At 41.6% G+C, this 18,293-nt stretch overlaps 1 protein-coding gene across 3 annotated transcripts in view; it reads right to left on the bottom strand.

Annotated features, from left to right (window-relative positions):
- LOC143152280 (thrombospondin type-1 domain-containing protein 4) overlaps positions 1–18,293 on the bottom strand; it is a 65,963-nt gene that overhangs the window by 7,976 nt on the left and 39,694 nt on the right. For all 3 annotated transcript variants that reach the window (XM_076322222.1, XM_076322221.1, XM_076322223.1), the window contains one exon: positions 2,977–3,124. In XM_076322222.1, coding sequence (XP_076178337.1) covers positions 2,977–3,124 — 148 coding nt within the window. The remainder of the gene's footprint in view (positions 1–2,976; positions 3,125–18,293) is intronic.

The raw sequence follows: 18,293 nt of genomic DNA, 5'->3' as shown, positions 1-18,293 counted from the left end.
GTATTAATACTTCCTCGGACAAAAACAACAACGCGTGCTGTATAAATTCACGCGTTGTATCGTAACGCTTTCTCTTTCCAAATTATTATAAATAGAAACGTGGAAAATGATCGTACAATAATTTTTCCATTAAAATATTTTTTAACGGTATTTAAAATATATAGCTACGTATATTTAGTTACGAGTATTGTTGAATTTATAGGATCGAAACAATTATCCCTACATTAGAAAATAAACAGTGATTATCGACTGATCTATTATACGACGTTAACCTGTCTTGTCAGATGTATTAACTTCAATAGAAATCACTGCACACGCGTGTCTCGTTCTGTTAATATTGTTCTCATCCTGGTAATCTTGAATTCTGATAGAAATTCAATGGTTAATACTACACAACCAACATAACTTCAAGGACTGTCCAATAAAACGTTTCGACTCGCTGTGAATTCAATACATAATAGCGGAATCAGTGTCAAGATTTCGTATTAACGTTGCAATTGATCACATCGATAAAAAGCTTTCAATTGCTTCGCATTATTTCACACCTACCCGGTCGTTTCTTTGAGATCTAAAGAATAGCCACACATCGGGAACATGTTGTGTTAATCTTTTTAGCGATCTATGACACGTCGATTCAGCGTTGGAAAAATTCCGATCGCGATCGTTTAGCAAGGAATTATGTTTTACAAGGGGCCCTATTCGTTATGCGTTTTATGACCGATCGATTTATATGTTAGATAGGGTGCAGGGAACGACACACTTCGTGCTCACAATCGGAAACATTGATTTTCGAAACTGGATAACATCCAAGTAACACGTGAGGTAGCAGAAACAGAGAACACAATGCAGCAAATTGCAACGCTTAAAAGTATCCACGTGACTGGTGTAACTCTTCTGCATTTCAATTGACAGAAATGTAGTAACAAGCGGTCATTTAGAAATATTATTGGGTGGTCAATTTTAATTTGAAAATATTTCTCTAAACTCTCCACATTTTCCACGATAGAAATTGAGAAATATTATTTATTTTTAATTAAGGTAAGGTATATGCGATTGAAAACGAACGATATCGTTCGTACAACGATGCATTCGCGTATCATTGGATATTTGACACGAAGAATTAATTTTGATTCGATGAATTAATAACAACAGTGACGTAAAGGTCTAGATGTACAGTCCACAGCTGGAGCAGCTCAAATGTGTAATTCGAAGTAGAATTGAATTGCATTGCCTATGATGCAATAGTGGCTCAAATAAAAATGCAAGTTGCACAGTTTCACAAGTTCACAATCTGATAACTTAAATGGGTTATCGACTCCGCGTCGCACATAGTTTGAAAGTTTGCTTACTGGTTTTTATAAATTTATCTATCTTCGAAAACAGACTCCTAATCTTGGTCTCTGATGTGTATCTAGCGAAGTAGAAGCGTTTTATTGGCGTAACAGTGATGGAGTTATGACATCGCCAAGGAGGATCTCTTTGAAGATATCTTAAATTTTTCATATATCTCGAGCAGACACGTGAATACACGATAAACGAATACCTTCGAGAGAAACTCGGTTCCCTGATACAAGGAGTTTCGATGTATCAAGTACAGCAGGAGTACACGTTCCCGGAGAAACAGAAAACACTGAGACCAAATTAAAATATAACGATTGAGAGTGATCCAGAGTAATAAAGTCTACTTAACAATATATATCCGAGAGATTCACAAGGGGAGAGTCCACAACGTCCTGCTCTAATTGCAGGATGATAGAATACCGGCGCTCCCTTGCAATGTGTAAAACATTGACTGTAGATGCTCGATAATTGTAAAGATATAAATAACTGAACTCATCTAGAATATAACCTACGCTATACTATCACTATCACAAGAATACCTTAGACTACAGCTATCCCAATGCTGTTATTTAATACTGTACAAAAGTGTGTTATTTTTAATATAGATTGTCGTAGTTCTGACATAACAACGTTCACCGAATAATTACTCGACCGCACATCTCGATGACAAGACTGTACAATATACACATCGTACAATATACCCAAGGTACATCAAACTTCGATTACTTGTATCTTTAAAAGGATCGAGTATCCACACCCAGTGTGGTATACACCCATCCCCACACGCATCCCCATCAGGGAGCAACACTCCAGCACTCTGCAGAGCCTCGTTAAAATCGAAGGGGGACGACTGGTGTTCTTCCCTCGCGAGAGATCTATCCACGTGTATGATGTCTCGAGAAGCCGCGCGCGTTCGAAGACCGAATTGAAGCATCGTATCCGGCGAAGTATAGAACCCTCGGTCTCGAAAATGAAGAAGAAAGTGAAATCGGTCTCTCAGACGCGATCCCTGTCGCAATCTCGAACACCGAGCGTCAGAGACTATCGAGGAATCGTTGAAACCAGATGCTCGAAGTGTAATGCGGTGCATGATGTGCCTATCAATAGCTACAGCACTTCATTTACAAGAGACAGCGTGTCACGTTCCATTTAGCACGCAACAGGAGATTAGATTATACGAGGGTTGACGCTGGGAGCACGACGACGCCTCGAGCGTACAGATTCCTACGATAGGAGATCCCGCATTGATAATAAAGAGGAATCGCAAACAGTCGCGGCTGATTGCTCGCAATCGCGAACAATCACCGCGACGATTTGCTTACTGGCACGGTTCATTAAAATCAGTTTGTCGCACTCGAACGGGATTCCGCGTATCAGCTTGATTCAATATTCCAGGCAACCTTCGTCCGTTCTCATTTCTCTTCATTCGTTATGCGCTCGTTTGTGTTCCGCTTTATCGCCCTCTGGTGGACACTTGCGCGCCATTGTCACAGGGAAGCGTTTCTTTCATAAATCCGGATCACTCGTCTACCTGCACCCCGTGTCGCGCGTCTCCCAGTTGAGGGACACCTTCCTCAACGGAGTAGCACTCGTGCACGCCTGTTTCGCGATAAACGTAAATCGTCCCGCACTTACCCAAATAATTCTCCGTGTGACGTAACTGCGTCACGTTAAGTGCGAGTGCACCTCTCGGGACCGTGGCTACCAGATTGTAACCCCGTTCCAGGGTCGGTTCCGTGAAAATCCCATCGATCAGGTGTGCACCGCAACGACTTGAGAAACACTGCAATCATAATTAGTATGCAATCAATTCATTATACATGAGTTCGTTGGATTTTTCCTCGAACGGAAACAGGCTTAATGGATCGCGGCTCGTTTCGGTTCTCGAATTTTGCATGCATTATAATGCCCCGCGCTGCTCAAACTAAGTAGAGGATTAGCAACTTTAAGCACTTTATCGATCGGTATGTTACTCGATACCTTAAGATGCAAACACGGTACATAAATCAGACATTCGGTAAAAATATTACATGCGCTAAATGCACCGTGTTTTTTCCTTCTTCTTTTTTTTTTTCTTATGGTGCTCGTGAGAGTCGGAAAGAACGGGTCAGGGTTAAGGGGAATGTGGACAGTGTCTAACTGGTCCCACCGACGTGAACTTTCCTTTCCAGTTCCTTCGAGTGCACGGTTCGTTTTAAAATTTCTTCAGGAATCTTTTTGCATCGATTTCTGATCCAGTATTGAACACTTTCGACAGTAATGCAAAAATTAACGACGAAATCTTTTGGATCGGTGATTTCGTAATTGTCTCGAACGGTGTATACTGTGCAATGACTATAGAATATCGAGCGGGATAAATACACCGCAACGAAGTCTATTTATAATAAAACAACGATGGAGATACTGTTTCGAGGAAGCAGAAACGACACGGAAGCAATAATGCGTTTACGCCTCCTCAACGAGGTGGCAATCAGAACATGCTAACAGAAATAATGGAAAGCGTTACGCTTGTTTTGTCGGGCACAGTGCTTGCGTTACAGTGCATTGGTAGCCGTGATAAGTATCTTTGACCTTTTTTGCCGGACAGGGCACGTACCGTGATGCTGAATATGGTAGGTTGTTACGTGGAAAAAAAAAATACAAACTACTGTGCGGTTTCGCTGTCCGTGAGGTTTCCAAACACTGTGCCTTTGTTCCGTTCGTTTCACCTGAAATGACTTTTGAAAACTTTCGAAAACAAAAGAAAAGATTCACCGAAAGGACGACAACGTAACAAGTCGGGCGGAGCTACTTCTCAGATTTTGCATCCGAGAATGAATAAGAATCGTTTCGTGTCGAATGAAATCGAGAGAAGAGAGTTTACAGGGAAGAGAAATTTTTACAAACACTCGATAATTTCATTTTTATCCCGATCTCAAAATAAATATAATTCGCTAGATGGTATATTATAGATCGTAAGAGACACAAACCGGTTGCTCCGCGATCGACAACATTCACACCCTCCTTTTTCTCATCTTTCACCTTCTAGAATGAGATGTATAGACGTAGTGCCTACGTCAAACAGTTCCCACCTTTTACTAAATAACTAAAAGACGTAATACAACTAGTCTTCTTCTTAATAAACTTTGCCTTTCAATTACGTTCGCACGGTACCAGGATTATTTGTCGATATCTAAACGTTTACACCCTTTATGTAGATTTTGGAAATACTTAATTACAATGATATAAAAATACACGCGACGTATTACATAAATTGTTCACTCGGTTGGCAACGACTTCGTTCCAGTTATTTTCGAGCGATTGAATCGGAGAGAAAATCAATATCATGAGTGTAAGTGTTAGCCTAAGAGATGACTCGATTTATCAAATACCTGGATATATAGATCGATTTGGGTCAGGTATGAGAAAAGAAATATTCTTAGTCGACTTGAGGGGACTGCAGTTTAATTTTTATACGGTTAAATAATATATTTGTTAACCATTTTGGAGATAAATGTAAACGATCTCACGCTGTTCTCCTGATGCACTACATTTACTCGTATCTTTTGAGCCGCAAAAAATTGAAACTTGAGAATTTTTTCTAACGACACGAAATGTACAATACAAAGGTTTCATACATATATTAAAAGTACGTACTTTGAACAATATTTCCGTCAGTTTGAGGGAAAAAATGTTAACGTTTGTATAAATTAAAAACGTCCTCGAATGTTTGATGAGAATAAACTTCTCTGAGCCTAACGATCAAAATTGAATACAATTGGAATCTTTAGACGTTTTCTTTCATTTCCTTGGTTCTCTTATTTTATTGTAAAGTTGAAAACACGAGTTCTATATATTCGAGACATTTCTAATCGAAACATTTCTACTGCATCGTTAAACGTGAAAGTGTTTCAAGAGTAAGAATTGGAGCAGTTTAAAGTCGAAAAGCTGTACTTCCTTAACATTTTGATTTTCACTTAAATATTTCAAAACAGTGTCTTTCAAACGTTAAACTTAAATAAAACACAAAGAAAGAAATATTAATTCTTCGAAATCCTAAATGTGGTGACCTCTTCTGATAAACCGTCTCCAGATTGTTCCAATTTCAAGCTGTACTCCTCAACATTTTGATTATCGTCTAAATATTTCAAAACAGTGTCTTCGAGACATTAAACTCGAATAAAACACAAAGAAAGAAATTTCAATTCCTCGAAATCCTAAATGTGATGACCTCCTCGGATAAACCGCCCCCAGATTGTTCCAATCCCAAGCTGTACTTCCTCAACATTTTGATTTTCACTTAAATATGTCAAAAGAGTGTTTTCAAGACGTTAAACTCGAATAAAACACAAAGAAAGAAATTTCAATTCCTCGAAATCCTAAATGTGGTAACCTCTTCTGATAAACCGTCTCCAGATTGTTCCAATTTCAAGCTGTACTCCTCAACATTTTGATTATCGTCTAAATATTTCAAAACAGTGTCTTCGAGAGGTTAAACTCGAATAAAACGCAAAGAAAGAAATTTCAATTCCTCGAAATCCTAAATGTGACCTTCTCGGATAAACCGCCCCCAGATTGTTCCAATCCCAACAACGATTAAACACGATTTCCATCGAAACACTTCCCATAGGAAAATACGCGGGAAAAGCGCCATAGAACGCGTTTCAAGAACGTTAGACCAGACTCTGTTTACCCGAGGATCACGGTCGAAGTTTCATTCACCTCGTCATTCAGAAGTGGCGAGTATTTATAGCGGATAATTAGTCAAAACAGAAGCGCTGTTTGCACACGTGGCTATTTAGCCACGGGTACGCGCGAATAGGCTAGGAAACGTTATTGAATCAACTAGATTCGAAATGGATGTCCGCGACGCGAATTAGTAAGTCACAACACGTGCCTGATCCTCACCTCCGTCACGAGACACGTGTTCCGTTCGCCCGAAACCGGCGTGAAATTATGGCTGTCACGGGCATAAATTTAGCCACGTCGTCTTCGCCGCGGCGCGGTGCGGCGCGGTGCGGCGCGGTGCGTCGCGTCTACGGTCCGGCTGCGTTCCGTCGTCCCGTCACCGAATCGCGACAGCTCACGAGTGCACCGGAAATCGAGGACCGCACCGTGGGCGATCTGGATGTCGATCCAACGATCGAGAGAGGCCACTCATGGCCACCGACAAACCACTCTCGGCGTGGAATTTCGTACGTGTCTCGAAGGTGCCCCAAGGACCCAGGCCGCATTGCATCCGCGTATCGACGCGGAATAATAACCCGATATTAACGAGTACGGAACGATGGCGCAATTAGTATTCGTATCGCGGCTGGGCGCAGTCGCAACGCGACTTTAATCGGGAACGGAAAGAAAGAATCGCGACCGATTTCCAGGAAACGGTACGTCTCTTTGTCATCATCGCGAGAGTAACAGTGCGGACGACAATGCGTGATTTGTATGCGTCGTGGGACCGTCGCCGATCTGAAAACATTACGAAAGCCGCCCGAAGGATAGATACATTGTAACCATCGGTCTTCGGGTTTAGGCGCCTCTTATTCACGCGGCTGATGAAGTTGAGGAAGATTAAAACGATAAGAAATATTGTACGTTACAATGCCCGGCTCTCTACGTGGGTTAGTGTTACATGGGCGTGGAATCGGTATATGGAACGCGAAAGACGCGTATAAATTACAAGGGAAGACCACATGGCCACGTACGAGCGAGTGCTTTGATGGTGATTCAGGTCGGATCTGGAACTTGGTATCTATTACTACCGTTTGATTGGGTGATTAATCACTGATGGCTTTCTTGAATGCTCTATTCTATTTCGGTTTCGCCAGTTTCGCAATTCGAGGATGCGTCACGGTCACTGCAGCACCGAGAATCTTGCGCGCCGATCGACGGACATTGTCAATTGCTACCGATCGGGGATTTAATTCAATATTTCCCATACACCGCCAACGGTAGTATTTGTATGCCGTTAATGTAGCAATTAGTAGTCCTTGATTGTTCGAAATCGATCGGCGCGCTTTTTCAAAGATCAATCCTTTTTTATTTATACCTTTTTATGTTCCGGTGGCAATTTGTATGCTTCTATTGTTGCAATCGTCGTTGATTGACAGACATTCTGGATCAATTGCTACCGATCGAGGATTTAATTAAACATTTTGCATCGTCGTTGATGATTCGTCGGCAACAGTAACATTTGTATGCCGTTAATGTAGCAATTAGTAGTCCTTGATTGTTCGAAATCGATCGGCGCGCTTTTTCAAAGATCAATCCTTTTTTATTTATACCTTTTTATGTTCCGGTGGCAATTTGTATGCTTCTATTGTTGCAATCGTCGTTGATTGACAGACATTCTGGATCAATTGCTACCGATCGAGGATTTAATTAAACATTTTGCATCGTCGTTGATGATTCGTCGGCAACAGTAACATTTGTATGCTGTTTGTGTAGCAATTAGTAGTCATTGATTGTTCGAAATCGATCGGCGCGCTTTTTCAAAGATCAATCCTTTTTTATTTATACCTTTTTATGTTCCGGTGGCAATTTGTATGCTTCTATTGTTGCAATCGTCGTTGATTGACAGACATTCTGGATCAATTGCTACCGATCGAGGATTTAATTAAACATTTTGCATCGTCGTTGATGATTCGTCGGCAACAGTAACATTTGTATGCTGTTTGTGTAGCAATTAGTAGTCATTGATTGTTCGAAATTGATCGGCGCGCTTTTTCAAAGATCAATCGTTTTTTATTTACACTTTTCCTGTTCTGATGACATTCGTGCGTTTCTATTGTTGCAATTGGTCGTCATTGATTGTGAGAAATCGATCGATGCGATTTTTCAAAGTCTTCCAACCTTTTTCCATTTACATTGTTTCGTTCCGATAGCATTTGTATGCGTCTGTTCTTGCAACCAATTGTCGTTCATTCTGAGAAATTAATAGACGTGCCTTTTCAAAGACTTCCAACCTTTTTCCAATCAAATATTTTTCTTCCGGTAACATTTGTGTGTCTTCGTTGTAGCAATTAGTAGTCGACGCTTTTTTTCAAAGTTTTCCAACCTTTTCACATTTAAATTGTTTTACTCCAGTAGAGTTAGTTAGTACGTCTTCAATGTAGCAATTAGTCTCATCGATTCTAAGAAATTAATCGACTTGCTTTAATAGAGACTTCTAACCTTTTTCTTTTTTCATTTGTATTAGCATTCGTGTGAATTTGTTACCGAAACCAGTTGTCACCGATTGTAAGAAATTAATCGACGCACTCCCTTAGAGATTATCAAACCTTTTTCTATTCAAATTGTCTTGTAAGAATTGGAGCAGGAGATAGCGCGATGGAGGAACACATAGAGCATGCAAGGGCCTCCTATCGTCTCTTTCAACTTCCGTTTGGTCTCTAGCGATGCACGAGGTCTGGCCTTATCTTGTTGAGTGATGACCCCTTTCCGATTAGCTAAAACCGAACGTTTCTCTTGGGCTGCTCGCAACCTCTATTATACAATCTCGATCTCGGTAATCTGTACAGTTGATATTCGTGGATTTGTCACCAGTGAATCGCATAATAGAGCATTATCAATCTCAATTGGACGGCCAGGTCTTAGCTGATTCAACGGATCGAATCTAATTTGGTGAATTGTAGCAATTAAACAAAGGATCGGATGAAAACGTTTTATCATCGAACCTCACCCTCTGTTCTCTTGTGCAACGAACTGTGTATCGCGTATCTTATCGACACTTTTCATTCCTCAGTGTATTCCTTTATTCCTCGATCGACGATTTTCCTCGATCGACGTTCCCTAAATTTCGTTTATTCCTCGATTTGACGATTTCAAAATTTCCCATGTTCGTATCCAACACTGTAATCCGATAGTGTAATTATTAAACAAACACGAGACCTGTTCAAGACGTTAGTAGACACACGTTGTATGAAAAAAAAAATGTTCGATTCGCTGTCTAACAGCGTCCACCTTTGTCCTTGATAGCCGCTAGAGCTGAACGCGCTGCTGTTCCGTTGTACGACACTTCTTTTTTCAGTAAAAGCTAATCAGTAACGTGCATATAAAGCCGCGCCCAATGTGACACTCCTCACTCTGATTGGATTAACCCGGGATGAATGTCAAGTTACTTGTTGCTTATACACGCGGGAACGATCGATGTTAATTGTATGAATATCGCATGAGCGAATTTATAAATCGAGCCGAGGGGAACAATGTGAGCCCTACCGCGGCTCTCGATTACCGTTCGATAATGTCAAACGACGTGAAACAGGTCCCCGGATCGCTCGATTATTAACGACGGGATCGGGTGTATCGTACAGAGCGCCGGACGTTAACGTTATCTCGCATCGATAGTTATCTAGGATTTATATTTATGACATCCCGCGTGATTTATAACCCTCTCGGTAGGATTATAATTACGAAGCAATTTATGAAATCTCTTAATTACGTAACGACCACGGCCCTAAACATCGGGGACAATAATTCACTTAAAGGGTTCCGTCGAGCCTGCGTACAATTTTCTCAATGGCTTGTATATAAATGTAACCCCCCGCTGTCCACTTTGATATTACCGTTGAAATGTGACGGCGCCTTTTGCAGTCACCACTAAAGAGAGCTTTCCATCAGTCTCGACCCTAGCAAATTCTGAACGTTACAAAGGGATTCAAAAGTGGCGTACTTCACGTCATAAGTGAAGAAATTGGATCGATGAAAGAATCGAAGCAGTTTGTGGGGAAATTTCTATAAGGAAAGCTGCTGAATTTTGAATATTAAATGAGAATTCAGAAATGGCGTACTCCATACTGTGAAAGTGAGGAAACAATCCTGAAGATTAGGTCGATGAAAGTATCAAATGTGAAGAAATATTCATAAAGAAAACTTTTAAATTCTGAACATTGTATGGGGATTCGAAAATTGTGTACCGTGGAAGTGAAGAAAGAATTCTGAAGATTGAGTTCATGAAAAAATCGAATGAGTTTGCGAGGAAATTTTCATAAAGAGAGTTTCTAAATTCTAAAAATTGCATGAGAATTCAAAAATGGCATACTTTATACCATGGAAGTGAAGAAAGAATTCTGAAGATTGAGTCGATGAAAAAATCGAATAAGTTTGCGAGGAAATTTTCATAAAGAGAGTTTCTAAATTCTGAAAATTGCATGAGAATTCAAAAATGGCGTACTTTGTACCATGGAAATGAAGAAAGAATCCTGTAGATTGGCTCGATAAAAGAATCAATCTAACTGGTAGGAAATTTCCATAAAGAGAGCCTCTACTTTCTATTATGTCCCGATTTCCGTAATGCAAACATTTATGATTTTCATTCTAATGATATGAAAAGATGCAGTTGGCTAAGACTCTGCAAATTTTTATTTTAAACTTCAATCACGAGGTCCTGAGACCCCATCTTGTATCCATAAACAAACTACGAACCTTTTTTTCTCAAACTTCGAGACTACTTGCGGTATATTTTATTTCATCCCCTGATCAATCTGCAAATTAAACGAAAGTTTCTGTGGATAGACTATACGAACACAGATCCGCAAATTTGTTCCTTCTGAGACACGTTCATTCGAAATTGTTACATTATAATCGATGTTTGAAGTACCTCCAATCGTAAATCGAACACGCGTTAATGCGTCATTCGATCGACTCGTGGACCAGATCACTTCCAGTTAATTTTTAAGTATACCACGTCTATGAGATTCTGCAATCCCTGATAAGTTTGAATGTTAAGTGGGCCCAGGAATAAAGATTGCTCGGATTTATGCAACACAGTTGAGGGGACCGTGTGCAATTTGCGATGCAATTTAAAGCGGCCGTATCTCGAAAAGGAAAGTGTGGCAGATCCGCATCTTGGATCCATCCAGATCCTGTTTCATGACTCTGACGTAATTTTATGATACTTCTATTGCGACACACTTATGTCGCGACGCCTTCCGTTCCTCCACAATATTAAAATCTATAAACCTAATACAAGCAACGTTTTAACATCGTATGTATTCGCGTTCAAAGGGTTTGCTACAGTCCGATCAAGATCAGCTACCGCTCGATTATCCTCGCTACGCTACCCTGTGTCTTTTTATATCGTTTCGAACATGCACTCTCTGTAGTCCAAGATACTACCAGGTTGTTCGATAAGTTTCGTAGTTTGTTAAAACTCATTGAACAGCATTAGATTGCTCAATAAGTTTCGTTTTCGATAAAACTTATCGAACAACTTATTGTACCTAGAAAGAGGCAAGCTGATCCAGATGTGAAACAGTGCTCTCTACGAACAGAGTCTCTGCACTCTATATATGTATCCTGTACCGTGTTAACAGAGACAGAGCGAACGATGATCTCTATTCTGCAAAGCTTCTAACAGAGTCTCTGCACTCTATATATGTATAGCCTGTACCGTGTTAACAGAGACAGAGCGAACGATGATCTCTATTCTGCTATCAGGAAAGAGTTCTCGAGCGACCAAGTGAGTCCGATCGTAGCCAACCCTCGTTGAACGAGTCCAGAAGCAATCCACTTGCCTCTTTCTCTTCTCTCGAACTGCTCTCTTCGAGGCTTCTTTCAGCCACCGAAGTGGTCACTTCGTTGAAGACAGGCGCAACAGATGTCAGAAAGACCGAAACAATCCCCCGTCGTCCGTGATTCCCGCCAAGTAGAATACACTCGAATCGTTTCTACTTGGAAACAAAGAGGTCTATCGTCGTCTAGGTAACGGGTGGCGTTTAAACGTTCGCCAGAGACCCGTGCAACGCATAAACAAAACCGCGACGGTCCGTGATTTATCGCGGCGGTAACGCTCCGAGTAAAACGACGGACACGGTGACCCGTATAGTAACCGCGGTTAGAGTCGTCGCCCGTTTCGCGGGTTTTTTCTGGAAATACATTTCGAGCGGTGCATCGCGGAGCATAAATCCGTGGAGGCGTTAAAGTGCATTAAATTACGCCGCGCGCGTTAACTTGTAATAACCGAGTCATAATTCTCACCGCTACATTTACAAGTGGGCCCGCGCGGAACACACGTCAGGTGTTTACACTGCGATAAAACAACCTGCGTTCACGCGTACCTCGTGCTCGGTTTAGGAACCACGTGTATAGTCGATTCGAGTGAAAAGCGCCTTCCGGATGGCCTAGATAATACACCCGTGGGCTTTGATACCGAACGTTTCGCGCGGAAAGTCATAACCGAACCGGATGATATACGCAAACCTACGACCGTACGAGAAATCCACGATTCTCTCGGTGCACGGGCCAACGAACGAGACGCCGGTGATCCCGATAGCTCGAAACCAGGTCGAAGACGTGGAATAAAATTTCCTCGAGGCCTTGAGAGACGTCGAATCACCGACAGGGATCGCTGTTCTCTACGAAATCATCCGGATTATTTCTGTGTCTATCGTAAGAAGGAAACGATCTCCGGCTCGGTGTTTGGCTATCGCTCGACCGAAATCGGTCGCTGTGCTTTTCCTGGAGACGAGAAAGGTCACCGTGGATGGTTTTCCCATGTCGAGCGTTCCGGTGAATCATCCAGAGGCCACGATTCCGCTATCGAAGCCCGCTTTTACGCCGAGTTGCTCTGCTTTTGTTATTTCTGGTACCGCGATCACCGTCATAATTTTAGACTCTGAACAACCGGGCTGTTCCTTTCGATGATCTATATCGTTCCGCGCGTTAAGAACTCCGTGCTCGCGCAGAGCCCGCCTTTATCGCGAGGACGTTAAAAGATCGAGGGAAAAAAAAGGAACGGAAAGTTGGCGCGAGAGTCATTAAGATAAGCGGCTAATTAATAATCGGCTTCGAAAGGGCCGAGTGAATCATCCTGGTTCCACGAGGAACGCCACGGGTACGGTATTATGCCCCGAATTCCCGACAACGGGGATTAAACGGCTCTAGTGACCACGAGGAGAACTCGATTTCGATGCTCGCTTCGTGCTATCGGGACCGGGATCGTCGCGAGGATGGTGACGATGTCCCGTCGTTCGTGGAACCACCGCGTGAGTTTCATTCGTTCGTTCACGATACGTCCGTTCTCGATCGTTGGATTTGCATCGTTTGGCTTTGATCGTACTGCTGGCACCGGGCTACACAACCTGGACGTGCTATCGAAACAGAAGGAAAGGCATACATTAACGTCAGCTCTTTCGTTCTTCGCTCTCAGCTGTTGCATTCTCAGCCACGAGCGTACACTAATTTCACGACTGCACGAGCTTTTGGCAACGCCAGTTTTCTGCAGTATTTGTAAGTCAACGTTTCATCCAGATTTAATCTTACCTCGGTTTGTTTTACAACTAAACAGTCGGAATTTTGTTCACTCATAATTGAAACTATCGCACGTCTGTCAATGATATCTTCTTATTTTTCATTTCGTTACTTTATCGTAGACGATAAGACATTTATATATATATATATATATATATTTTTATTCGTCGTTTCTCATTTATGCTCTTGTACGTTGATGAAACTTCAGTACGACAGTCTCGATGTGACGTTACGTTAGTCCAACCAATAGCTTATATAAGATCATCTTCTTCGAGAAATATTTCTGATTTACGTTAGTGTATTTCTTCTTCAAATAATTTGTATCCTTTTTATCGTAAGAATCTTTCACACTTGATTTTGAAATTGAAGTTAGATGTATTTAAGCATCCAGGAACTTTGTACTTTTAGATGACTTTTAGGAACTTTTCTTGATTACCTATGTGGATCGTGTTTACTTTGAAAAGGAATAAATATTTACTCTTTCAAAATTTTCAATTTGGAAAATTTTTGCAAAACTATATAGACAATAACGTAACCGAGACAAAATTAATTTTTCACGACTGTTTCAAGAGTTGTATTTTAGAAAGTGTTACAAAGGAGGAAACAACATCCTGGCGAATAGAATTTGCATTCCTTACAGGTACATTCTCGGCAGTCATCGTGTCATCGACAATATTGTACAGGCCGATCTAAAATTCCCCCTATTTTCTTTCAAACGTGACAGAACCTTGCCAACCGAGTTACACGATTTTATACGAAAGATTCAGAGTCTGCTTCGAACTGTGTTTTAGAAAGTGTTACGAAAGAGGGAATAACATCTCGATCAATAGGATCTGTATTCTTTCCATCTCTGACAGATTTCAACGATACTTGCAACTGAACACGTTGCTCGTGATTCACATTATTGTACACCATCCTCGTGCCTCGTTCCAAACGTCTCGAAACGTCTCAACCCGATCGATTTTCTCATACAAAACGTTCAAAGTCTATTTTCAACTCTATATTAGAAAGTGCTACAAAGGAGAAGATGACATTCCAACAAATAGAATTCACGTTCTATCCAGGATCCGTTCTCGACGAATCCCAACAATACTCGAGTGAAAATTTTGCGTTCGTGAACCGCACGATCGCGCGCATTAACATTCCACGCGTCGCGTTTCAAAGACGACGGAATCCCACCGAACGATTTCACACGGAACACCACCCAGTGTCCGTTTCGTAGCCATTCGTCATGCGTCAAACGAGCAACTATCCAGAGTCGGGAAGCAGATGGAAAGATGGGTAGTACACGCGTGCTCGAATTTTTCCCGCTCGGTGTTCTCTTCGCGTTCTTTGGATTTCCAGACGGGAAACCGCTTATCCCGGCACGTTGGAACTTGCTCGTCGCGGATATTATTTTCGTTTTTACCCGTACGCGGATTCAGCACGGCGTCGCGCGGTATCGCGAGCCACGCGATGACGGTGCACGTGACCGTGGTTGTTCACCACGACGAGGACCATCGGTACCGCTTTCGCGTCTCATCCCTTTCTCATCTCGCGCATTACGAGACGTACGCGTAACCGGCGCCAACGATCGCGCGAGCAGGTTGCAAGCACGCCTCGGGTCTCGTTGCTCGCGCGAACCAGACGAATCGCCGACGAGGCGCGAGTTGGACGCGCCTCTCGACACGCATCGGGCTGTCGGACCACCGTGAAAAAGCATTTCGAATTCGACGCCATGGAATCCGGTCTTATCTAGTGGAAAGTCAATTATATCCGGCACCGGGGTGCTCAACGGCTCGAGAGGCGTGAAAATACGGACTCGAGAATTCCTCGAAACCGTGAAACGGTTTTGCGCAAACTGCCCGTAACATCGTCCGGCCAATTTTACGCGCGAAATTGTATTTTCCTCCGCGTGTATTACGTTTGATGGTTCTATGGACACGGTGTACGCGACGGATGGATTCGTTCGAGCGTCTTACACGGTACACTCGAGGATGCACGGATTGAGATTTAATTACCCGTCAATTAGCCGCCGGCTTGGTCTCCTATTTTTCCGTATCGGAGCGTCAGGATTTCATTCGTTAAAATTTCTAACGGGAGACGTTAGAATTTCACTTTGTAATAGGTATTCTTGGATCAATAATGCAAACGATCAGGTTTCGAATGTCGAACGATAGGAATTGATCTGTAATTGTATTGGGTTGTTTGGAAAGTCATTTGGGTTGTTTTTTTTTGGTGAAAATGAAACACGATTTTTTTAGAGCGTGTAAATATTTTATTGAGTTATATATTCTTCATTTTGGAAGACGAAATGACTTTTCGAACAAGCTGATATTATTTCATCGAAAGATTTCGATGCTTGATCAGTTCTGACGTAGGAAGTATCGATTGGATAGAATTTTATGTTTGTAAATAATTTGTATCTGGATTGTAATGTATATCGAAATATCTGTGTTCGTTTAATACTTGTATAGAGTTACGAGTTCTGTAAGAGATAGACCAGAAGTAGATAGAAGAAATTTCTGCACCGAAGATGAGAATAAATGTAAAATATGTGGGACGAGAGTACCAAGGAAATATATTGAAAAAGATTTGACGTTTAATGGAGCAACGCACGATAGGTTAATGATCGAAGAAGAAGAAGAGATCGGAGCTCGGGCACGAGTGAAACCAAGCCGCGACGATGAAGATTTGAACAGCATGTGACGCTCGATCGACGAGCAAAGAAAGTCGAGTGATTGCAACCTGCGCGATCATGACCCTGCACTAACCACGTGTCATGACGCAGGGGAAGAAACGAGAGACGAAACTGATGGTCCATGAATAAATATCTTCCTACTGTCAGTCGAGTAAGCGCCCGTAAGAGCAAATTGATTACGCAAGGAGAAACGAGATTTAATTGAGACCTTAGCTACATCGTGAAAGGAACTGATCGTTCAACTTTCGTCAAAAATTATTTACGACGAAACAATTTCGTGAAACATTACTCGTAACGCAAAATTGATAAAAAGAATTCGTAAAATTGATAAAAAGAAAGTTTCGTAAAAAGAAATTGAACACCGAGTAGAAACGATTGAAATTCGATTCGTGGTGTTGTTATTCGTAAATTAGTTTCTTTTCTTCATTTTTATCTTATACCCGCTTCGTTGAAAATAAGGTGTCAGGCATTATCGGACAATGCCTATTAATAATTGCAATTCAAGATACATGGGTTTACCTCGTTACAAGACTATAGAGACGTTTGCTGGAACGCAACGTTTATTTACTATGATAAATGAGAAGCGGTCTTCGCAGGCAAACCATTTACAGGAAGCTACGAAACATTTGTAATTTATTACAATGCCCTGGCCCGCGTACACGTGGCCCGCGCGTGACACGAAAACGAGGAAACGCTGCAAGACGCTGAACTTCCTGGATGGATCATACGCAACTTATCCACGGTGGAAGATACACCACGTTTTTAATTCGATCTATCAAACTATCATCTCGCGCGGCGCGCACCACCTCTGTTCGCGGATGAGTTCCTTCAACTTATCAGCGTCGAATATGACTATAGGTTCTCCTTTTTCGACACCGGGTAATGGGTTTTAGTGGTTACCGCATTCTACTGTTAAATCTCGTAGCCGTACCGATAACGTTTGTAAAATAATCTGAAAAATTAAATCGTCTTACATGTATTCGTATTTATGGGCACACACGGAACAAGGACAGTCGGATCGAGAAGAAATTCAAGTATACCGCGTTTAAATTACCTATAGAATTTATTACACGTTCGATCAACAGTTATTTCAAGGCTATATTAAAACAGCTGGCGAATACTACCACGTAAACATATCGAGGTGAGAATAAATTTGTTATGTCTAACAATAATTAAGAATTATCTCTTCCAGGTACTGGAATAGATACATTACCAATTCGTGCAAAGAAACTCGTTTTTCGAAAGATATCACACAATACAGAAGATACCGAGAAATATATTTCTGCTTCTACGCGACGCGACATCATTTTGCAAAATAGGTCTACGAAGAAGGTCGCTAATTACTGAAACGTTGTAATTTACACTCGTGTAATTATCTCGTACGAACGGTCTGCTTTTATCCCAAACGGAATATTTCCACCTAGAATTTCATTTGTTGCTAAGTGACCGTCACGTCCAGCTGTCAATGCTGGAAACAAACGACAAGGTTGCATTTACCAAGGTTTTGCAACATTGCACCTCTTCATGAATTATAACCGTGTAACCGGTGCTACGTCATTTCTTGAAATACTACTGTCTCATTTTTCAGTTTCTAACTTCAACAAGAATTCATCCTCGCGTCTCATTACCCTCGAATTCGTAACATATTACTTCTCTTCGTACTCATCTTTTCGTTTCAACGAGAAGTACAATAATCGACCGTACACAACCACTTACCGCGATTATGAAACGTATTTTCTTCGATTTGAAGCCCGTTCGTACGACGTATGAACTCTCGTCGTGAAAAGAATCAATTTGAATATTATCTGGAATGTTATCGTATATCGGAAAACCGTTGAATTAGAACGAGGGTGATTCTCCGTCCTTATTCTTCCTTTCGATTCAATAAGAACGACGATGGTCGACGTACGGCCAATTGACGCGATCGTAGAACCCATTTTCCTCGGTTAGAATTCGGCTCGTCCGTAGAATAAGCTCCCATCGGTGAAAAGATTCGATTTGAATATTATCGTATATAAAAAGAACCGTTGAATTGTAATAAGGGTGA

This window comes from Ptiloglossa arizonensis, chromosome 10, assembly GCF_051014685.1.
Source record: "Ptiloglossa arizonensis isolate GNS036 chromosome 10, iyPtiAriz1_principal, whole genome shotgun sequence".
In the NCBI taxonomy this organism is placed as follows: domain Eukaryota; kingdom Metazoa; phylum Arthropoda; class Insecta; order Hymenoptera; family Colletidae; genus Ptiloglossa; species Ptiloglossa arizonensis.
Note: the sequence above shows the minus strand (reverse complement) of the source record. Positions and strands in the feature narration are given on the sequence as shown.